Genomic DNA, 25064 nt, shown 5'->3' with positions numbered 1-25064 from the left:
GGAGCAAGCAACATGACAGTGTTACGGTAAAGTAATGTGTCCCATTCCTATTTATACAATTGTGAACTCTTGCAGCTTACTTCACTTTCCAGGCAACCAGCAGCTCCCTCCCATTTAAAGCAACAGACACAAAAAGCTACTTAGAGCTGAAAATGGGTGTTTTTAATCACGTGTCACCTCAGAACCTATGTTGTATTTTTGGCTACAAACTTTAATGCCTGTCTTGTAGCCACATGATGGTTTACATTAGCTAGCTTAAGACCCTGTCACACCTTGATGATTTAACCTGCATATGCGGGCCGTATTAAAAATGCTGGCACATGCTGATGTACGTCTAATAAATTAATGCAGCTGTTAGCCAGCGTATGCCGACCGTCCCGTTACCACCCAGTGGTTCGGGCCGGTACTGCACAGAGTGGGTCAGAAACAGAGTATTTTAACATAATTTTATTTTTCTATTTTCATTTTTTATCTTGGTGGACCATTTTCATTGTGTCCAGAATGCTGATGAGTGGGCTGGCTGTGGGAAACGCTGCCGTGAATGAATGAAGTGCTGTGACTCATTAAACTTTTAAAGCTCTGTTGCTTGCTCATCAGCGGACCTGATCATTATTCAGGTCATCACAGGCCTGAATAATTAAATGCTGTGATGATTTAAACTTTTAAAGCACCAGTCGACCGCTATCAGGTGTGATCTGAATAAAGTGCTCTGTGATCTGTCGGTGTGTACAACGGCACTTTAAATGTTTAAACAACATATTAATCAGGCGTGACCACACCTGATCAATCAGGTCATCTGATGATCACACCGACGACATTTTAAAGAGTTAGAGCACATTATTCAGGTGTGATCACCCTGATCGATCGATGAATCAGGTCGTCTGATGATCACACCACAGCAACGACGTTTTAAAATTTTAAATCATCACAGTGCTTCTGTGTGATCAGACTGAGACACCGGCATGAGAAACGCACCTGGAGCAAAAAAACAAAAAAACACAGAGAGACTTGCTTTAGAACGCTACGTTTCCAGGTGCCATTTTCAAAAATCAGGAGCTTTATGTGGATTTGTGTCCGTCTGTGATGGTGAACTGGACAGAAATGGACAGGTCAGATTTACTCACTATGTGAATGAAAGTCTGTTTGCACGAGGACTGCAGGTTTCAGCCAATCAGTGGCCAGCGTTAATAGACAGATTTAGACTTATGAGTAAATTACAAGAAACGTGTGCTAACAATCACATAACTTACCCACAACTTATGTCCCGCATGTGCTGGACGTGTGAGTCACACACTGGCACTCGCTGAAAATTTTCAGCATGCCCAAAACTTTTTGAGGAGCTCAGCTTATTAGGACGTACATCAGCGAGCTCCAGTGTTTCAACGTGCTCTTAACGTAAAAAAAAACAAAAAACTTACCCCTAACTTATTGGACTCATGCCAGCGTTTTTTAAAACGGTTGACATACGCTGGCTAAATCATCAAGGTGTGACAGGGCCTTTAGAAAACATAACACAACCCCTTTAAGTAGTTTCAAAGAGCCAGATTATTTTAAGGAACATGCGAGGGACTCCACAGCTTCCAAAACACCCACAGTGAAAATAGTTTTTCCTATTAATGTTATGTGTAACAGTGAATGACCAAAAAAAAAACAAAAAAAAAAACAGCATACAGTTATCTAGATTTATTTTTAATGAGCCATTACTGGTGGAACAAACATTGGCTACAGCAAAGTCTCAGTTTTATTTCAGCCGCTAACAAAAGCAAAGAACATTTAGTCAGAGCAAGAGCGTTATCTGATTTTCTCCATGTAGGTCTCCTGAGTTCCAAATGTTATAATTGTTACTGTATATTTACACTCAGCTTAGAAAAAAGTGTGAAGGGAACACTGAATGTACATACTTCTCAGCAGAAATATAGCAATCTTTTTACACTCTGATACATTTTACACAGGCTTTAGAGAAACCATGTGTTCGCTCTGTGAGCGTCCAAATTCACTCGACCTCAGCCATGTGAGCCACCTCCACGGTCTGAATGACCTCTGGGGCTTCATCCAGCTTGGCACCTGATAGGGCCTGCTGGGCCAGAACGTAGTTCACTACCTGCATGATGCCTTGATCTGAGAGCGTCGTCACAGATCCGTCACTCACATCCTGAACGGCCTGCACGGCCTCCATCGCCTCCACTGTCTCCTCTGTGATCAACACCGTTTCGATCTCCTCTGAGGAAGCCTGCTGGATGGGGCGGAGCTCAGGAGGTAGGTCAGAGCTGACGATGCTGACGGCGTGCTCCACCTGAGTGCCCTGATTGTGAAACTGCAGAGTGTCCTTCTCCAACATGATCTTCCCTGGAAGGCTGTCTACGTGGTACTTGGCCATGTGCTTACGAAGCGTCCGTGCATCAATGTGGGCCTCCTGGCACATAGGGCACACGTACGGCCGCTCACCCGTGTGTGAGCGGACATGGCGCTTCAGTGAGCGGGCATCGGCCCACGCAACGCCACAGGTCAGACATTCAAATGGCTTTACTCCTGGAAGAGATAAAAGACAGAGGAAGATGCCCTCAGCAATGTTGAAAACAAAAACAAAAAAGCCCTGGAAGGAACCCACAGCGATCAGCTTCCTATTAAGCTGACAGACTCACCCTGGTGGTTGTTTACATGGCGTCGGTATTCTCTGAGCTGAGTGAATTTCCTGCCACACTGCTCACATTCCCTCTCCAGGTTCTGTTTCACTCGGCCCTTTTTCCCATGAGTGGCTTTTTTGACGTGCCTCCTGAACAGAGCTTTCTCAAAAAATTCTTTGCCACATATGTTGCATCTGCAGAGACAAATTAAAGGCACAAAAGACATTCACACACAATCCTGGTTCATTTGCATTTCTTTATGAACATACTATATATAAACTCTGTACTAAAAATTCACAAGTACTAGTGGTGTAACGGGTCATAGTTGATCTGAATGGAGCACCTGCAAACGTTCGGCACACATATGAAATGCAGATTACATGGCTGCAAGCTACCGAAAATTTCTTGACTGAACATTTTGTGTGAATGGACGGCCTGTGCGACTCCGCGGATGTGATGCCCCCACTTTGGTCAGTTTTTCTTGGTTTAAAACACAGTGTGTATGTGATTCTTATACTGGAACAAAATATGGCTCAAGTCTTGATTTCATTACAATTTATTTACTATCTTGTATGTATTGTCTGCAATAGGTTTCCACAAATGGACTGCCTGTCTGCATTAACTGACTTTAATTTTGCTTTCATTCTACATTTATCAAATTCTGTCTTATAAATAGGGGCGCCGGAAAAAAATCAATTCACATCCGAATTGCGATTCTTATTATTACGATTCTGAATCGATCCAAAATGTCCAAGAATCAATTTTTAAAAAGCATTTTTTTAAACATTTTCTTACTTACTCGCTGCGTGTACTGTTTGTCAGGCAACGGCTTCCGTACTACAGCGTCTCCGCGAGGGGAGGGTCCAGCATGCTTCACACATTCATGAGCTGCAGCTTAGCATGGTGGACGAAAAGCTAATTCAGCCAGCACTGTCTTTGCTGAAGGCAAATGTTTGAGCGCATTTTGGATTTTATTATTTGCTGCGTAAGAAGGAGCTTGACATGACTTATGCACTGTGCAAAATCTGCAAAATGAAAGTACAGTACTTTGGAAACACTTCAAATCCACAAGCCCACATGCTACGCCATCACCCGGAGCTAAAAGAGGAGAGCAGCGGTCTCTGCCGACTACTGACCAGCCCTTCGCCAAACTGCCAGCCAACACTGAACGAGCAAAGCAGATAAGTACATTTACATCTAGAATCACTTGATTAACCCTGCAAAGCTGCATTTTCTTAAACATAAACATTTTTTAAGTAATATAACTATTTCTCAGAGCTCTTTGAATCGAAAATCGATTCTGAATCGAATCATCACCCCAAGAATCAGAATCGAATTGAATCATGAGCTGTTGTATGATTCACATCCCTACTTATAAAACAAATCAATTACACCCTTTCTGCTTTTTGTAAATAATACACTTAAATGCATGATAATTCTTGCCAATGAAAAGTCTTTTGTCATTTGTAAGTCATTTTAAAATGATGCAATAGTTAAACTCATATAACATGCAAAAAACAATACTTCAAAATGACAATGGTAAAATAATAATTTTAAAGTTAATCAAGTCCATTTTTTTTCCACCAAGCAAAGTAAATTTTTATTCACATCTGAGTATGATGTGCTACAGATTACTTTTTGAAATATTTAAAACTGGTGCCTGATAATCTTTTTTATTTGGCTGTTTAGCTGATGTAGCAGAGCCAGATGAATGTCATGATACTCTGGGAGAATGCCTGTTTGCTGTTTTTAAATGCTACCTGAATATGCAGATGCATTTCTTCTTCTTCTTCTTCGTCTTTCGGCTGTTCCCGTTAGGGGTCGCCACAGCAGATCAATCATTTCCATCTCACCCTGTCCTCTGTATCTTCCTCTGTCACACCAACCACCTGCATGTCCTCTCTCAGCACATCCATGAACCTCCTCTTTGGTCTCCCTCTTCTCCTCCTGCCTGGTGGCTCCATCCTCAGCATCATTCTCCCTATATACCCTGGGTCCCTCCTCTGCACATGTCCAAACCATCTCAATCTCGCCTCTCTGACTTTGTCTCCAAACCGTCCCACCTGAGCTGTCCCTCTGATATGTTCATTCCTAATCTTGTCCATTCTTGTCACTCCCAAAGAGAATCTCAACATCTTCAGCTCTGCCACTTCCAGCTCTGCCTCCTGTCTTTTTGTTAGTGCCACTGTCTCTAAACCATACAACATAGCTGGTCTCAGTACTGTTTTGTAAACTTTCCCCTTCACTCTTGCTGATATTCTTCGGTCACAAATCACTCCTGCCACCTTTCTCCACCCACTCCACCCTGCCTGCACTCTCTTCTTCACCTCTCTACCACACTCTCCATTTCTTTGAACAGTTGACCCCAAATATTTAAACTCATCTACTTTCACCACTTCTACTCCTTGTAACTGCACTATTCCACTGGGCTCCCTCTCATTCACACACATGTACTCAGTCTTGCTTCTACTGACTTTCATTCTCCTTCTCTCCAAAGCATATCTCCACTTCTCCAGACTAGACTCAACTTGCTCTCTACTCTCACTACAGATCACAATGTCATCTGCAAACATCATAGTCCATGGGGACTCCTGTCTGATCTCATCTGTCAACCTGTCCATCACCACTGCAAACAAGAAAGGACTCTGAGCTGATCCTTGGTGTAATCCCACCTCCACCTTGAATGAGTCTGTCATTCCGACTGCGCATCTCACCGCTGTCACACTATTCTTGTACATGTCCTGCACTACCCTAACATACTTCTCTGCCACTCCAGACTTCCTCATACAATCAATCAATCAATCAATTTTTTTTTTATATAGCGCCAAATCACAACAAACAGTTGCCCCAAGGCGCTTTATATTGTAAGGCAAGGCCATACAATAATTATGTAAAACCCCAACGGTCAAAACGACCCCCTGTGAGCAAGCACTTGGCTACAGTGGGAAGGAAAAACTCCCTTTTAACAGGAAGAAACCTCCAGCAGAACCAGGCTCAGGGAGGGGCAGTCTTCTGCTGGGACTGGTTGGGGCTGAGGGAGAGAACCAGGAAAAAGACATGCTGTGGAGGGGAGCAGAGATCGATCACTAATGATTAAATGCAGAGTGGTGCATACAGAGCAAAAAGAGAAAGAAACAGTGCATCATGGGAACCCCCCAGCAGTCTACGTCTATAGCAGCATAACTAAGGGATGGTTCAGGGTCACCTGATCCAGCCCTAACTATAAGCTTTAGCAAAAAGGATGCCACAACTCTTCTCTTGGCACCCTATCATAAGCTTTTTCTAAGTCCACAAACACACAATGTAACTCTTTCTGGCCTCTGTACTTCTCCAACAGTATTCTCAGAGCAAACATTGCATCTGTAGTGCTCTTTCTCGGCATGAAACCATATTGCTGCTCACAGATCTTCACCTGTTTTCTAAGCCTAGCTTCTACTACTCTTTCCCATAACTTCATGCTGTGGCTGATCAGCTTTATGCCTCTGTAGTTACTGCAGCTCTGCACATCACCCTTGTTCTTGAAAATAGGAACCAGCACACTTCATCTCCACTCCTCAGGCATCCTCTCACTTTCCAAGATTTTATTAAACAATCTGGTTAGAAACTCTACTGCCATCTCTCCTAGACATTTCCATGCCTCCATTGGAATGTCATCTGGACCAACTGCCTTTCCACTCTTCATCCTCTTCATAGCAGCCCTCACTTCTTCCTTGCTAATCTCTTTTATTTCCTGATTTACTCTCACTACATCATCCAGCCTTTTCTCTCGCTCATTTTCTTTATTCATCAACTCTTCAAAATATTCCCTCCACCTTCTCAGCACACACTCCTCACTTGTCAGCACATTACCATGTGCATCTTTTACCACCCTAACCTGCTGCACATCCTTTCCAGCTCTGTCCCTTTGTCTGGCCAATCGGTACAAGTCCTTTTCTCCTTCCTTACTATTCAACTTCTTGTACAGCTCGCAATATGCCTTTTCCTTTGCTTTTGCAACTTCTCTTCTCGCCTTACGCCGCATCTCCTTGTACTCCTGTCTACTTTCTTCATCTCTCCAACTATCCCAAAACTCGCCAACCTCTTTCTCCTTATGCTTTCCTGGACCTCTTCATTCCACCACCAAGTCTCCTTGTCTTCCTTCCACTGTCCAGATGTCATACCCAGTACTGCCCTAGCTGTCTCCCTCACCACATCTGCAGTACTTTTCCAGTTGTCCAAAATTGCTTCCCCTCCAACTAGTGCTTCTCTCACCTGCTCACTAAATTTCACACAACAGTCTTCCTCCTTCAGCTTCCACCATCTGATCCTTTGTTGAGCTCTCACTCTCTTCTTCTTCTTTACCTCTAAAGTCATCCTACAAACAACCATCCTATGCTGTCTAGTGACACTCTCTCCTGCTACCACCTTACAGTCTGTGATTTCTTTTAGCTTGCATCTCCTATAAAGAATGTAGTCCACCTGTGTGCACCTTCCTCCACTCATATGTTACCCTGTGCTCCTCCCTTTTCTTAAAGTAGGTATTCACCACAGCCATTTCCATCCTTTTTGCAAAATCAACTACCATCTGTCCTTCCCCATTCCTATCCTTGATACCATATCTACCCATTACTTCCTCATCACCTCTGTTCCCTTCACCAACATGCCCATTGAAGTCTGCTCCTATCACCACTCTTTCATGCTTGGGCGCACTCTCCACCACCTCATCTAACACACTCCAGAAATCTTCTTTCTTCTTCATCTCACAACCTACCTGTGGGGCATATGCACTGATGATATTCATCATCACCCCTTCAATTTCCAACTTCACACTCATCACCCTGTCAGACACTCGCTTAACCTCCAACACACTTTTAACATACTCTTCCTTTAAAATGACCCCAACACCATTTCTCTTCCTGTCCTCACCATGGTACAACAACTTGTACCCACCGCCGATGCTCCTGCTCTTACTTCCCTTCCACTTGGTCTCTTGCACACACAATATGTCTACCTTTCTCCTCTCCATCATATCAGCCAGCTCTCTCCCTTTACCAGTCATACTGCGCCGGGGCAACTGTTTGTTGTGATTTGGCGCTATATAAAAAACTGATTGATTGATTGATACTACCAACATTCAAAGTCCCCACTCTCATTTCCACCCTTCTAGTTTTCTTCTTCTCCCGCTGTTCGTGGTAACGTTTTCCTCCTCTTCTTCGTCGTCTTCGCCCAGCAGTAGCCCAATTTCCACCGGCACCCTGTTGGGCAATAGCACCGGTGGCGGACGTTGTTAAGCCGGGCCACGACCGATCCGGTATGGAAATTCGATTCTGAGTCTGCATAGTTGGGTTGGCTTGTTTTATGCCGGTTGCCCTTCCTGACGCAACCCTCCTCATTTATCCGGGCTTGGGACCGGCACTCAGAATGTACTGGCTGTACACCCCATGTGAAAAAAGGCAAAATACGTGATTTTCAGTGATTCACTGGTGCCATAATCATCACCGGTGTGAGAGTGCGCCATGATATGGATTGCGCAACATCATTAACATGATCAGGTCAACAAACCCCCAGGCCATAAATATTTTTATGACACCAATGAAAAATAATGTTGATACAATAGGAAAATTTGAGCCAACTGGCTGTTATTTGGGAAATCAATAATCATTTCTGTGCATTCACAGCATGTGCAGTCGTATCAGGGGAGATCAGATGCCAAATAAAGGCAAATTAAATGAAACACTTGATTTAACACTTCATGGCTTGATGTAAATGGGCATTTAACAATGTTAAAAGTGATTTTGTTGACATCTAGTGGTAAGGTTTCATACTGGAGTCCATCCAGCAGCCTGATGGAGGATCACCTATGCTTACAGAGGCTGTGCACGTTCACGTGTACATCGCATTTGCATGTATAAAGCCAAACGAGTTCATACAGATAACAACATGATGAACATGGATTTGGCTGACACCAACAAAGTAGCTACTCCAAACAGAACACACACTCATGAGAAGTAAAATGAAGACATTTACAGTGCTGAAAATAATAATAATTTTAGCCCCTTTTAAAGTCACTGTTTTATAACTCATAAATATATCAAATGAAACTGTGAGATTAGATTAGATTAAGCTCTATCAAAATATGACCAGGAACGTTTGTTAAGATGTCATACCATCTTGGTTGAACTGTGTAACCTTTTAGATTTATTATTGTTATAAATCCATTTTCTATACCTGTTTACTCCAATGAAGCAGTCATAGGGCATGAGGATGGGTGCACCCTGGACAAGACACCAGTCTATCGCAGGACCACATACAGGGATTAAAGCAAAAATCTTCTGACTGAATTTTTTCTTTTTTTTAAATGGCCAAATCATAAGCTATTCACATCTACATTTTTATACAAACCCTTTTGCGAACACATGCATGTTCTCCTTGTGTTCATGTGGGTTCTCTCCGGGTGCTCCGGCTTCCCCTCACTTCCAAACACATGCAGGTTAGGTGAAGTGGAAACTTTAAATTGACTGTAGTTGTGTGAATGTGTTTGTCTATGAGTGGCCCTGCGACAGACTGGCGACCTGTTCAGGGCGTACTCTGCCTCACATGCTATGACTGCCTGATAGCCCAACACAAACTTTAAATAGCAGTCCAATCACTCCAAAATTATTGTCAGTCAACTTGCAAAAGCAATCAGATAGTCCAAAAACAATCCTGTCAATGTACTCCGTATCTGACGCCATGCACTAAATTTTTGTGTACAGACTGCCATCTGTTTTTCTCAGTCCAACGACAAACCTCGGCCGTGAACCCCATCCTGACCAGGTCTGCATAATCACAGGTACACTGAAATCAAAAGTCTATAATTGTATATTATTAACTGAGCGTGAGGTCTGGACGGGAAAATATCAGACAGAGATGTTGACAGTACGGACAGAGCCTTAGCAAGGTCCATGCGAAAAACACAACACAAAGATCTGATATTCCCGTACAGACCGAGCAAGTGATGTTAATAATTTGTCTATTATATGGCTATTATATATATAAACACGCAAACTTAAGGTATCGACCGAATATGAAAGATGCTGATGGATTTGGGCTCGTAGTCAGACCTGTTCGCCATTTTCACCTCCATGAATAAATTGGCTTATCATATACCTATAAATGATACGCCAATATGATTGGATAAAACACTAAAGAATAAATAGCAATACATCTTTTTCGCGGACGGGTAATATTTTTCATACCACCCGAGTAATCAGCCAATCCGGACAGTGGAGCGGCGCCACGACGAAGAGGCACGGTCAGAGGAACTGTGAAATACTGGTGAGTCACTATTAATCATTTCTTACGTGTCCAACCTCGTAGGTTGATCGTTAAAATTAAATTCGTTAGTTCTAAAAGTCATCATAATTATTTCTAGGAAAACGTTTTTTCTACTAAGGTTTGAACTTTGAGTGTTTACACAGGAAAGAAAAGCGAGAAAATGTTAATGCCTGTTTGAGAAAAATGTATAAAGTGTGTAGTGAGGGGTTTTACAGCCTTAAAACATCTATAATAATTGTAAAAAATAACGCTGACTACTTCGCAGATTTCGCCTATCGTGGGTTATTTTTAGAACGTAACTCACGCGATAAATGAGGGACCACTGTATATGATAAAATCGTTATCAAGTTGTTTTACCAATGAATATGGCTTTATACACCCTGAAGAAAACCATACACCCTGAGGCCGTTGGTGAACAACTTGATAACTGATATTACCAGATGGTCAGGTTAGCTGGTAAGCTTTCAATCTGTGTGTTTTTCCATGCTGTTTAGATATTTATGGAGTATGTTCATGTCCGACTTGGATTTTCTAATCGTGTTTTTAGCTTCCTAGTTTGTAACGAATGTGATACACAATCCAGACTGATTGTCATGGTAACAGTCTGATATGGGAAAATATCAGACAATCAGCCAATCAGAGCATGCATAGCCATATAATAATATAAAATATCAACCTTTGCGATTAATAAAGATTACTTTGTGTCCTCTCCTGCTGTCAGTGGCATTAAGGGGGACTGATCATACAAGGACAATGCTGCAATACGAATGCACTGTGCACTTTTAAGTTAATATTCTGGGGAAAAAAAGGGTACATTATCACGATGGGGGCCCAGGAAATATAATATTGCACTTACGAGTGCATTTTGTAGTTTTTCCTATGTGTTCTTTTAAAACAATGTGTGGCCCATGTTGAAATCCGAATCACTGCTGAGAATCTATTGACTGTCCAACTCTGCATATTTTGTAGCCCTAACCCAAAACACAACCATCTTTATTCCAGGTAAGACTCAAACTTCTCATCAAGCTTGGTTAAAGCTGGTTCGCTCACGTTGGAGTCACCCTGAAAACAAACCAAGAAAACTAAAAGCTAAGGTTTGTAAAAAAGCTGGGGTTAACTCTGCAGTGATGTCAGTGTTCACACTTACTTAAAAGGCTCAGCCACACTGTGGGACTTGACGTGGGAATACCAGTCCTTCTTCCAGCTGTAGCATTTACCACACACCTGGCACTGGAAGGGCTTCAGGCCCATGTGCTTGTTCATGTGCTGCTGGAGATCTTTGGCTTCATAGAACCTCTTATCACAGCTTGAGAGATGGAACAGAATATTACTGCCAGGAAATGTTTTTACACTTAGACTAGAATCCAGTGTGAGGAGGGGTACAGCAGAATTAAATGAAGATAAACTCACTGGGAACAGCCAAACGGGCGGACATCAGGTTTGGGTTGATGCTTCTTCAAGTGCTTGCTCAAAGCAGAGGCTCGGTAGAAAGTTGCCCCACACGTGTTGCATAGATACTTTGATTCACCTACAAAAGGAGAAATGGGTATTTTACCTCAAACCCAAAATACCACCATTTTCACTTAAGCGTACAGTCTGAACTATGTGAGATTTGGTGCTGTGCAGCATAGACAGACCCGTGTGAGTACTGGTGTGCTCCTCCAGGCTCCGCTTGGTCACAAATGTCTTGTGGCAGTATTCACACTGAAGCTGCTTGGTGATGTCGTGCAGCACTCTGTGCATCTTCAGGCTGTGCTTGTGGGTAAAGGTCTTGCCGCAGACCTTGCAGGAGTGAGGCCGCACCCCAGTGTGATTCAGCATGTGGATTCGCAACGAGTAGGGCTTTGGTAAGGTCTTCCCACAGATGTCGCACACAAACTCTCTTTTGGTTTGTGGTGTGGTCTTATCTTCTGTATCACCTTCTGCCTTGTCCTCAAAGGGTTCCTCGGCTGAGGGCTTGGCCATGGAAAATCGCTGGCTCTTCTGCTGCTTGTGTCGGGCCAGGTGGGCGCGAAGCGAAGCAGCGTACTGGAACTCCTTGCTACACAGCTACAGAAAAACCCAATGTGAGTGATCTAAGTATGGCTAGCAGGTATGACTACATTAAAACAGGGCTTACAGGCCAGCACCAGTACTTACACTGCACTTATATCCACGGGCTTTGTCGTGTTTGAATGCATGCATGATGAGAGAATAGCGGCGTGGGAAGGACATGCCACACTCGGAGCATGTATGCTCTCCATCCACAGTGCTCTCTGCTGGGGCACAGTCCTGTGTGGATTCATTCTCTTCTGCCATGGTCCCAACTTCCTCTGCAGTTGCTGCACTTTCTACTGCAACAGCTTCCAGATCTGCACCAGAGTCAGAAAAACACTGCGCTTCCTCTTGACTGTCTGCTGGTTGCTTTGGTGGCCTTCCCCTCTTGCCAGGCCTCAGCCCCACCTGAAAACACATTCTTTTGTCATTTATCTACCACATAACAAGTGGCCATTTGTATCATGATGTTCAATTTTTAAGTGATGGCTTGATCACTTTGGTGAATAAATTAGGAGATATTCACTAGGGGTGGGAATCTCTAAGTACTTCACAATTCAATTCCAACTGCGATGAGATTAGAAAACGAACAGAAGAAGAGGGCCTTTATTTCCATTTACATACAGTTGTATGCAAACATTTGGGCACCCCTGATAATTTTTATGATTTTCCTTTATAAATCATTGGTTGTCTGGTTCAGAAATTTCAGTTAAATATATCATATAGCAGACAAACACACTGATATTTGAGAAGTGAAATTAAGCAAAATTAAGCAGGTGCATAAATTTGGGCACCCTTGTCATTTTATTAATTTGAATACATTTAGCGCTAATTATTGGAACACAAAATTGGTTTGGGAAGCTCAATGACCCGTGACCTCCTTACACAGGTGAATCCAATCATGAGAAAGGGTATTTAAGGTGGCCATTTGCATATTTGCAAAACATGGCCACCTTTAATACCCTTACCCTTAGTAAATACAATGTATTGCAATCCTATTTTTCGAATGTGTGTGTTTTGTGTTTGATGTAACTACTTTGCTTATGTGTTGCCGTGTTGGCCAAGTCACTCTTGAAAAAGAGGTTTTAATCTCAATGAGTTTTTTACCTGATTAAATAAATATATATACTCAACAAAAATATAAACGCAACACTTTTGGTTTTGCTCCCATTTTGTATGAGATGAACTCAAAGATCTAAAACTTTTTCCACATACACAATATCACTATTTCCCTCAAATATTGTTCACAAACCAGTCTAAATCTGTGATAGTGAGCACTTCTCCTTTGCTGAGATAATCCATCCCACCTCACAGGTGTGCCATATCAAGATGCTGATTAGACACCATGATTAGTGCACAGGTGTGCCTTAGACTGCCCACAATAAAAGGCCACTCTGAAAGGTGCAGTTTTGTTTTACTGGGTTGGGATACCAGTCAGTATCTGGTGTGACCACCATTTGCCTCATGCAGTGCAACACATCTCCTTCGCATAGAGTTGATCAGGTTGTCAATTGTGGCCTGTGGAATGTTGGTCCACTCCTCTTCAATGGCTGTGCGAAGCTGCTGGATATTGGCAGGAACTGGTACATGCTGTCGTATACACCGGTCCAGAGCATCCCAAACGTGCTTAATGGGTGACATGTCCGGTGAGTATGCCGGCCATGCAAGAACTGGGACATTTTCAGCTTCCAAGAATTGTGTACAGATCCTTGCAACATGGGGCCGTGCATTATCCTGCTGCAACATGAGGTGATGATCTTGGATGTATGGCACAACAATGGGCCTCAGGATCTCGTCACGGTATCTCTGTGCATTCAAAATGCCATCAATAAAATGCACCTGTGTTCTTCGTCCATAACAGACGCCTGCCCATACCATAACCCCACCGCCACCATGGGCCACTTGATCCACAACATTGACATCAGAAAACCGCTCACCCACACGAAGCCACACACGCTGTCTGCCATCTGCCCTGGACAGTGTGAACCGGGATTCACCCGTGAAGAGAACACCTCTCCGACGTGCCAAATGCCAGCGAATGTGAGCATTTGCCCACTCAAGTCGGTTACGACGACGAACTGGAGTCAGGTCGAGACCCCGATGAGGACAACGAGCATGCAGATGAGCTTCCCTGAGACGGTTTCTGACAGTTTGTGCAGAAATTCTTTGGTTATGCAAACCGATTGTTTCAGCAGCTGTCCGAGTGGCTGGTCCCAGACGATCTTGGAGGTGAACATGCTGGATGTGGAGGTCCTGGGCTGGTGTGGTTACACGTGGTCTGCGGTTGTGAGGCTGGTTGGATGTACTGCCAAATTCTCTGAAACGCCTTTGGAGACGGCTTATGGTAGAGAAATGAACATTCAATACACAAGCAACAGCTCTGGTTGACGTTCCTGCTGTCAGCATGCCAATTGCACGCTACCTCAAATCTTGTGACATCTGTGGCATTGTGCTGTGTGATAAAACTGCACCTTTCAGAGTGGCCTTTTATTGTGGGCAGTCTAAGGCACACCTGTGCACTAATCATGGTGTCTAATCAGCATCTTGATATGGCACACCTGTGAGGTGGGATGGATTATCTCAGCAGGGGAGGTATGCATGGCTGAAAAAGAACACAGCATTCCAAGAAAAACACTTGCTACCTACAGTAAAATTTGGAGGTGGTTCCCTCATGCTGTGGGGCCAGTGCAGGTACTGGGAATCTTGCTAAAGTTGAGGGTCACATAAATTCCAGTCAATATCAGCAGATTCTTGAGAACAATGTTCATGAATCAATGACAAAGTTGCGCTGGGACAGGATCTTTCAAAAAGACAACAACCCTAAACCAGGGCGGTGAAATGAAAATTGTGAAATCCGAGGAAAATTTGCAGGGGGTCTTGGGGGTGGGGGGGTGGGGGGTACAGCTCCCCAGGAGCCGGGGTCTAGGGCCCTGTGGGGCCCCAGAATTAAATTTTTATCTAATGATACTTTTTCAGCATCTCCTGGAAGAACAAATCTCAAAATTAGTGGATATTTAAATGATCCTATTTTCAACCTTTTATTTGACCTGTCAATGATGATGCTGAAATAACAGAATATGATGTGGAAGTAGGACCTGGAATGATTTTCTTTTTAATTGTAAACCAAATTATGCATTAACTCAGAACAATTAAACTACATGAAATTTATGAAGACTTAAAGGACAGCATTTTAAAAACCACAGCTAAAGCTTGTAGAATATTTGGAAAATCATGGTAAAATATCAATAACATACCTTATAGTAAAAAGTCACTTATATTATTGTGTAAATTCATGCAGCCTACATCCATTCAAAGCCACGTCTTTTTTACAACAAAATAAAGTCTAGATTAGTGAAAAAAGTCATATAATCTTGTCTAAAATCCTGTTTGAACAGCAGAATGTTTATTTTCCAGGGAGAGAAATATTCTTACCGTGTTTTCCTGCTCTAAACGTTTGGGATGTCCACATGCTAAGTTTAGCTTAAGCGTCGCATAGGAGCCACACAGCATAGCCGCAGCAACCAACCAGTCCTGCTTTACGACAACTGTCGTAACAGCTACGCTTTGAGTGGCATTTTTCCTCCGCGAAACTCAGTGGATCCGAGGAAACTGATTTGTATCTGTAACACACAGATCAGTGTCCGCAGACTTATAAAACTTACACGATGTTGTAAAAAAAGAGAACGCTGTGTGATAAGCATTTTAAAAACTCAGTGATGTTCACGATTAAAAAGTACATCACTAACACCCCGCCCCCCTCCCCATGATGAAATCCACGGAATCCCGCGGATCTGCAGAGTTTTCACAGCCCTGCTAAACACTGCTCAGTATCCGCTAAGGCATTCATGCAGAGGAACAAGTACAATGTTCTGGAATGGCCATCTCAGTCCCCAGACCTGAATATTATTGAAAAATCTGTGGTGTGATTTTAAGCGGGCTGTCCATGCTCGGAAACCAACAAACCTGAGATGTTTTGTAAAGAAGAATGGTCCAAAATACCTTCAAGCAGAATCCAGACTCTCATTGGATGCTATAGGAAGCATTTAGAGGCTGTTATTTCTGCAAAAGGAGGATCTACTAAATATTATTTTTTTTCTCTTGGGGTGCCCAAATTTATGCACCTGCCTAATTTTGTTTAAATAATTATTGCACACTTTCTGCAAATTTCACTTCTCAAATATCACTGACATTTCTGATCCAAACCACCAATGATTTATAAAGGAAAATAATGAAAATGATCAGGGGTGCCCAAACTTTTACATACAACTGTACATATAACAAAATTTGCCATCTGCATTTAACCCATCATAATTATAGTTAGACAATCCAACCACTAGGGCAGCCACAGTCCGGCGCCCAGGAATAAACTCCAGATGTCAAGACGCTGCCTTGGTCAAGGGCAGAGAAAGGAGCAGACCCTAAATAAGCATGTTTTTGATTGTGGGAGGAACCTGGAGTGCCCGGAGGAAACCCACATAGACATGGGGAGAACACACAAACTTCACACAGAAAGGTCCAGGTGGGAAGCGATCCAGGGAACTTCTTGCTGTGAGGTAATAGTGCTAACCACTAAGCCACTGTGATGCATGAGCTTAATGCATCTGTTTTCTACACAGGATTTCTTTTTCCCCCCTCACTGTGTGACTACTTGATACTTTTCAAAGCAAAGTATTTGTAATGACCCACAATTAATTAAATTCCAGTATATTATACAAAAGCTCAGCCATATTTAGTGGAAATCTCTGAGTCAAGACCAAGACCTTAAAGGGTCAAGCGTAAGTCAAGAACAAGCCTTTGGTACGGTGGAGTGGTCAAGACTGAGTCTTTGGAGGAGGCAAGACCAAGACCGGACTTGTGTGCTCCACAATGCATATTACAGGCATTTCCATTGGATAACTGTGTTGTTTTTAACATTTGTGAGTAAAAACTATGTTCAGCTATAGTCAGAATTTGTCCCCAAGTGCTTCTTGATGTGTGAGGTGTCACATTTATCACAGTCCCAAAATCAGGTGGTTTTCCTGTCTGTCTCTGACAGATCTGGAGTGGTTGTAACAATGCCGTATGACAAATGTGCTTCAGTACAAAAGTACATTACTGACTCAAAATGTTAACAGAGTAAAAACAGAAATACAGGTTTACATAAGGAACTAGTGTGTTGCCCATGGGTTCTAGATTGGGTAGTGTTTATAAAATAGGTAGATGACATTTTTCAAGGGTGGTAATAAATTGTGCAAAGTTTCTATAATGAGTTGAAATGACGTGAGTCCAGAATGTTTTTAGAACCTTGTGAAGAACTCAACCCTTTTATTTCCTTTTAAGTATGTAATTTTGTCACATTAATTTAATGTCTTAATGTATTATAAATTGTTTAGGTTGTCGTTATCATATACACACTATTATCTATATTATTATAGTTACTATCGGTATTATTTATTTTATTTTTTTTTACTTCCATTTTGTCATTTGATTTTTAAATGGACCACAATGGAAATAAGTGTTTTCACTTTCTTGTCTCATCCATGCATTTTTAACGTATGTACAATTACATTATGTACTTACATTGAACTGACTAAATAAAATAAGCACACACGCTTTTAATATACAGATGATTTACCACCACCTGCTGGATTGGCGTGTGAGTCCAGAATGCAAATATCAATGTCCATTGTTCAGTATTGTTACCTAAAATATGTAGCTTCTCTAAAAATATTACTCCTATCAATGCACGGTTTTGGCACTTTTCATCCTTGAACCAAAATACATAAGTATAACAAATGTCAGCTCTCTCCTGTTTGTGCATGATCAAAATCACACACACTTTTCTGCATTCTGCTGTAAGCAGGTGCTTTTAATTTGACAAACAGAGACGGTGGCGAAAGACATTACAAGCAATATACGTACATTTCACTCATGGTACCAACATAACACTGACTAAACCAATTGAACTACAAAAGCACAATAACACTAACAAACCTGTTAAACTTACAAGAACCACAATAACATTTAAAACCCCAAAACCTCAAACTCTCATGGTAGATTGTGGCACAAAATCCATTGTTTATTGGTTTGCTAAAATTGGTAATTTCTCCAAAAATATTTGTCCAATCAAACTTCTGTTTTCGCAGCATTCATCCTTGACCCAAAATACATAAGAATGCAAACAGCAAATGTCTGTTTTTCCTGTTGCTTAATGCTGAAAAATTATACCTTATTTGTATTCTTTCTGCTGCCTGCTTATCTCTCTCTCTTTTTTTTTAATGTGTGAGGTGTGGCTAAATCCAGTGGTGGGAGGGGGTGTCTTCTTCTGCAGGCCTCCTGTCCTGGACACCAACGTGGACTCCCAAATTTTCCTGTATATGTGTCAAGTGTGTCGGGAACATGGCCCAAGCACAGGGTCACCCCTTTGAGTCTGGTCTGCTTGAGGTTTCTTCCTCAGTATCATCAGAGGGAGTTTTTCCCCTAACAACTTTGCCTGTGTGTTTGGTCTAGGGGTTGGTAAGGTTAGACCTTACTTATGCATTGCGCCTGAGGCAGCTTTATTGTGATTTGGTGCTATGTTAATAAAATAAATTAAATTAAATCAAATTATTTCCTACTACTTTTTATTCTTTATTTTACTTTGTCTTTTATTTGGTTTATTTCCTGCTGTAATTTTATTGTTATTTTTTAATTTATTTATTCACAATTAGGGGTAACTTGGTGCCCATTTTTTAATTAGGTACAGCACTTTGGTCGAATGCTGTCGTTTTAAATGTGTTTTAGAAATAAAAGTTGAGTTGATGCATGCACGCACACAGAGGACTTGGCTATTATAATATAGATGTGAAAACTGCTCACGACCTGCATCAGCATTCCTACCCCTACAAATAACATTTCTAAAATAAAGTTTTCACATGACAAGCCACTGTATTGCTGATATAACGCTAATCCGCACCACATGGAGAAAGGGCACGGGTTGTAATCCCAAGTAATATTGCTTCTACTGGTAGAAATGCCATAATAATTATTTTGGCAGCTTACTGAATTTAAATCAACCTGCAAGAATTTAGACTGTCAAATTGACAAGAACTGACAACATGTGGCATCAGACGCTCATCTGTTCGTAAACCAAAACCTTCAAGTACAAGGAGTTTCTGTAAACATCTATGAAGTGATTGTATGATTCCAATGTGGCCTCAGGGCTCATCCTGGGACGTACCTTTGAGGTATTAGCACAAGGACTGGTGGAACTTTTCTTGTCCTCTTCTTCACCTTCAAGCCCCATATGTAGACGAGCATAACCACCCTCACCAATAGAACGCTGCCGCAGTTGTCTTCTGTTGAGGTCATCCTCTATGTTCCCCTCCTTTTCTGCATGCTGTTCTTCAGCAGAGGGTGACACCTCCTCTATTAGCACCAACTCCTCTGCCTCCACTTCCTTCTTCACCTTAGCCGGGCGTCCTCGTTTACGCTTTGGGGGCACAGACAAGAGCTGTAGGGGTGTTGGTTCTACCCTCGGTAGCTCTGTGGTCTCCTCCTGAATTGCAGGAGCAGCTTCAGCCTGCAGCACAGGAGCCACAGCCGACACCATACTGCTGGCCTCTGAGGGGCTCTCTTTGTCTGTGTCCACTTTGACAATGAAGGCTTCCGATTCCAGATGGGCCATGGTAACCTGCGGCTGCTCCACAGCCAGGCAAGCTGAAACCACAGCCAGGGACTCGCTGGGTACAGCCTGCCCACTGTGGGTGACCATGGTCATGGTCTCTCCATCCACACCTTCTTCACACTGTGAAATAAGAGTCACCATCTCACCTGGCTCTGCCTCCCCAACATGAGTGATCAGCGTCAGTGTTTCATTCTGCCCAGCCTCCTCACTGTCAACGTGCTCTCCTCCTTCAGTGACAGCCTGAGTGACCACTGTTACCGGCTGCTCAGCGCACGATGTAATAAAAGCCAAAGACTCCTCACCAGAATGGGTGACTACTGCCTGACCATCATGCTGTATGGTCAGCATGTACGTGTCCTTCAAGTCGTCTTCAGAGGGGACCTGACTAGATACCACAGTGTGCACGTCTCCCTTTTGATAGACTGTGAGCTTCTGTTCTTCCACCTGCTTGTGCACATACTCACAAATCTGCAGCACCTCCGTCATCAGCAAATGACGGGCGAGGTGGGCAATGTCTGCCATCACACAGAAGTTAAACGTAAGCATGGACGTATATGCAAAATCTAGCAGAGGTAGGAAGCTGACTTTGGTGAAACCTGGAAAAGAAAGGGGGGGGGAGAGTAAATGATAAAGTAGTATTCTGGGTATGATAGTACACCACAAAAAAAAAAAAAAAAAAAAATGCATCTCACCAGAGAGGTCTAACACAGCTTCATGTGTGGACACAGCCCCTTTCTCCAGAAAGAGCTCACTGAAGTACTCGCTGCAGGCAGCCAGCACAGCCTTGTGTGCACGGTACTCCTCCCCTTCGATAAGCAGTGTGATGTCACAGAACTGATTGGTCAGGCGCTGCTGGTTGAGTTTGTCCAACAACGTCTGACTGTGTTTGGGGAGGAAGTGATTCACCTCACCCTTACTGTCCACCTACAAACACGTAACAACAAAATCCACATCAACAAGGGACATGATGCTAAGCAAGACAGACTCTGTCTGAGCGTTGCTGGGATTTTATGAAATATTCTAATATTTTGAGATACATTTTTTTATATCTTTTTGTTTCTTTTAAGCTGTAGGCCGTGATTACTGAAATTAAAATGAAACAAAAAAAATGCTTGAATCATTTTAGTTTAGATGTAATGAATTTAGAATATAAAAATTTTTCACTTTCTGAAATAACTGACAAAAATAATTATCATAACTGAAAGTTTTCACAATATTAATTTTTTAAATGCATCTGTAAAGGATACTGAATGGGGAGAATTGATGCTCACAATATTGCAGTATTTTATGACATGAGAACCAATTATTAAAGTCTAGAATTGATATAATTCAAATGCAACTGTCGGTGGGAACAAGGTGGACATGTAGTACCAAAATATCTCCAACCATGGTATTTTGTACTTGAAATAATTATTGCTGTGAATATTTGTTAAAGTTTAACATTCATATGCTCATCAACATTTCATCAATTCGTTTTATTTTCCACCAAATTTATTCTAAAAAAAATAATACAGTAACTTTGAAAGAGTAATTAACACACAGATGTAATGATGTATCCTCTGCATAAACTAAGGCCATTGACTACGGACACTAAATATTTCAAAACTATTACCATCTGTTAACAAAATTGTGGAGTAAACCTATGTTATCTGAGATGGACCATCCAGGCCTTTCGAAGTAACAAACATTAACTTGAAAAAATACTTAAAATACATCAAACTCAGAAAGCATTGTCTACGGACACTACAAAATATTTCATACAATTTTGGTGTGGTATTTGATGGGGTAAATCTGAAAAATCATAGTTTTCACATATGTTTTTGTTAATATATTATTTATATATAGCCAAATAAACATAAACCAGTACAAGATGGAGTTATATTATGATGAAATATTGTGAAAATATATTATAAGAGAAAAAGGTGAAGTTGGTTGCAAAGAACATGTCTCCTATGCGCCTTGGGGCAACTGTTTGTTGTAATTTGGCGCTATATAAGAAAAAAGTTGATTGAAGTTGATTGATATGCAGTCATACATCAGAAAGACGAGGACTCTGCTTACTGGAATACTTCTGAAATGATATTTGGATGGATGACCTCTAATTTCCTGCTTTTAAACTCAGATAAAACTGAAGTTATTGTACTTGGCCCCACAAATCTTAGAAACATGGTGTCTAACCAGATCCTTACTCTGGATGGCATTACCCTGACCTCTAGTAATACTGTGAGAAATCTTGGAGTCATTTTTGATCAGGATATGTCATTCAAAGCGCATATTAAACAAATATGTAGGACTGCTTTTTTGCATTTACGCAATATCTCTAAAATCAGAAAGGTCTTGTCTCAGAGTGATGCTGAAAAACTAATTCATGCATTTATTTCCTCTAGGCTGGACTATTGTAATTCATTATTATCAGGTTGTCCTAAAAGTTCCCTAAAAAGCCTTCAGTTAATTCAAAATGCTGCAGCTAGAGTACTGACGGGGACTAGCAGGAGAGAGCATATCTCACCCATATTGGCCTCTCTTCATTGGCTTCCTGTTAATTCTAGAATAGAATTTAAAATTCTTCTTCTTACTTATAAGGTTTTGAATAATCAGGTCCCATCTTATCTTAGGGACCTCGTAGTACCATATCACCCCATTAGAGCGCTTCGCTCTCAGACTGCAGGCTTACTTGTAGTTCCTAGGGTTTGTAAGAGTAGAATGGGAGGCAGAGCCTTCAGCTTTCAGGCTCCTCTCCTGTGGAACCAGCTCCCAATTCAGATCAGGGAGACAGACACCCTCTCTACTTTTAAGATTAGGCTTAAAACTTTCCTTTTTGCTAAAGCTTATAGTTAGGGCTGGATCAGGTGACCCTGAACCATCCCTTAGTTATGCTGCTATAGACGTAGACTGCTGGGGGGTTCCCATGATGCACTGTTTCTTTCTCTTTTTGCTCTGTATGCACCACTCTGCATTTAATCATTAGTGATCGATCTCTGCTCCCCTCCATAGCATGTCTTTTTCCCGGTTTTTTCCCTCAGCCCCAACCAGTCCCAGCAGAAGACTGCCCCTCCCTGAGCCTGGTTCTGCTGGAGGTTTCTTCCTGTTAAAAGGGAGTTTTTCCTTCCCACTGTAGCCAAGTGCTTGCTCACAGGGGGTCGTTTTGACCGTTGGGGTTTTACATAATTGTTGTATGGCCTTGCCTTACAATATAAAGCGCCTTGGGGCAACTGTTTGTTGTGATTTGGCGCTATATAAAAAAAAAATTGATTGATTGATTGATTGATATTTAGGAGCATCATTTCTCAACATTAAAAGGAAGGAATATTCAAAACTATTAGAAGGAAGGAAGGAAGGAAGGAAGGAGGGAAGGAAGGAAGGAAGGATCACGAAAATGTACTACATTTCATGACTGTATCACGGGGAAAAAAGTTTGAGACGGGGCTGTTTTAAGTATAAGGTACTGTACCAAATACTGACCATCATCAAAACTTTTTGGGATCATTTTGAAAAAAGCAAGCACACATTTTTTTAATAACTTGGTAGAGGTGACTGTGGACAAGGCAAATATACTGTAATATCAAACTGCAGTACTCGCAGAATTTTCTTTTTCAAATACCATGATACGTATTGAATCCACACCCAAGTATCTTGCTACTACATATCGTATCAGGAGTATCAAGGGTACTGTCACAACCAGTGGTGGACACAGTTCTGATAATCCAATAACAGATAATTATCGAAGATAATGTTTTCATTACTGGATTATCTTTTTAGATAACTTTAAAAAACATTATCAGACTAACTATCTTTCGATAAATTTTTGGCCGATAATTTTTAGATCGATAACGTATGTTTCTGTGTAGGCTCTCAGTTGTCCAGGTGGTTTCCATAGTAGAGAAGCTTGAATCTTCGACTGGACTGGGTTGCTTGACGCGAGGACGTTTCGCTTCAAATCGGAGAAGCTTCCTCAGCTAAAATTCTTTCTCTGGAAGTCTGACTTCTGTCTGACTCTTGTAAAGACGAATGAACAGAAGCCAACAAAAGCTGGAGTTTTAAACCTAACCAGACCCCCCTACTGAGAGACAGACTTCAGAATTAGTGCATTATTCAACATTAAAAGATATGTTATATCTTAACTTTGCACAAATGACAGAAATGACATTAATGGAGTTCTTCTATCAGTATTCATTTTATTTATACACCAAACCATGAGTCAACAGGGCTTTATTCTCCAAGACCTCAGCCTGATGGCAGCGCGGTGATTGGGCAGAGTTGAGCTGTGTGGCTTCTTTCAGTGGCGGCTGTGCTGGAAGTCATGTAATAAACTGGAGCTTCCAGCAGGGGGCAGGATGCTGAGAGACAAAAGTGTTGACTCATTGTTTGGGTCTGTTGTCGCTTTTGATGCTTCCAAAAGCGACTGCGGTGTTAAAACTCAAAATCAGCTTGTTAGTAGTTGCAATTATACCAGAGACAATACTGGAATTTATCGGTTATCAGTTATATGTAACTTCCGATACATTTTTGGGTGGTTTATCATTTTATCTTTATCGAAGATAGCTTTTCAGTTATCTGATTATCTGTTATCGAAGTTAAATTTTTGGTTATCTGTGCCCACCACTGGTCACAACAATACCCTCGTTTAAAGTGCTGTCATGTCTCTTTGAATGAGATACTACCTGCTTATGATATGAATTTAAACACTTCTCAAACGAATGTCACATACGTTCTTCAGAATGCTTTAAAATTTATTTGAGCTCACTTGAAGGCATCTTTTGGGTGTTCTGGCACCACAATGGAGCACCGGACAGCACTTTTGCTGCACAGCAAGCAGACCGTGGGTTTGGTTCCTCCAAAGCCAAGTTTTTTTTCCTGTGTGTAGTTTCCACGTTCACTCCCACCATCCAAGCAAGAACGTTGGGTTAAATCCCCAACACGGTGTTGGTGACAGTATTAACACACGAGCGACTGTAAAAACATTCACTCATTTTGAAACCACATGCAGGTAGAAACTGATGTGGTTCTAAGGCATCATTCCTATCAGGATGCTTCCTTCATTCACTCTCTCCTTAGGTCACTCTCAAGGTTCTGCGTGATTATGACAAGCATTTTAAAAAAACATTTTCTGACGAATATGAGAAAATATTTGTTGCATTCAACACCAATCAGTACACCTTTGTTTGGCTTCTGAATTGACCGATTTGGTGCATATAATCGGAGGACATCACATGACTTGAGTTTAAATAAAGTAGTTGGAATTTGAACAAATTCCATAAAGTCTGTCATACTTACAAAGATCAGTTCATGCTTGGGCACCCGCTTAGAAGACTTGCATCTACCAGAAGGGGAATATAAACCCTCTTCTTCCTCATCTTCTTCACAATCATCATCATCGTTAGGACCACCCCCCTGTTTTCCTGGATGGGTGAACAGTCTTGGTCCAGAGCTATCATCTGCACTGCGCCGGCTCTGACAATGCACAC

At 41.8% G+C, this 25064-nt stretch overlaps 1 protein-coding gene across 1 annotated transcript in view; it reads right to left on the bottom strand.

The window, feature by feature from the left end:
• Positions 1–1668: 1668 nt before the first annotated feature.
• zbtb11 (zinc finger and BTB domain containing 11) overlaps positions 1669–25064 on the bottom strand; it is a 26950-nt gene continuing 3554 nt past the window's right edge. The window contains exons 2-11 of the mRNA XM_034179231.1: positions 24874–25056; positions 20292–20523; positions 19153–20195; positions 12060–12362; positions 11558–11969; positions 11331–11448; positions 11068–11226; positions 2643–2818; positions 1984–2529; positions 1669–1942 (exon numbers count right to left, since the gene is read on the bottom strand). Of these exons, the coding sequence (XP_034035122.1) occupies positions 1994–2529; positions 2643–2818; positions 11068–11226; positions 11331–11448; positions 11558–11969; positions 12060–12362; positions 19153–20195; positions 20292–20523; positions 24874–25056 (3162 nt within the window). The 3' untranslated portion in view covers positions 1669–1942; positions 1984–1993. The remainder of the gene's footprint in view (positions 1943–1983; positions 2530–2642; positions 2819–11067; positions 11227–11330; positions 11449–11557; positions 11970–12059; positions 12363–19152; positions 20196–20291; positions 20524–24873; positions 25057–25064) is intronic.

This window comes from Thalassophryne amazonica, chromosome 10 (genome assembly GCF_902500255.1).
Source record: "Thalassophryne amazonica chromosome 10, fThaAma1.1, whole genome shotgun sequence".
In the NCBI taxonomy this organism is placed as follows: domain Eukaryota; kingdom Metazoa; phylum Chordata; class Actinopteri; order Batrachoidiformes; family Batrachoididae; genus Thalassophryne; species Thalassophryne amazonica.
The sequence above is the reverse complement of the archived record's forward strand: the minus strand, read 5'-3'. Positions and strand labels throughout refer to the sequence as shown.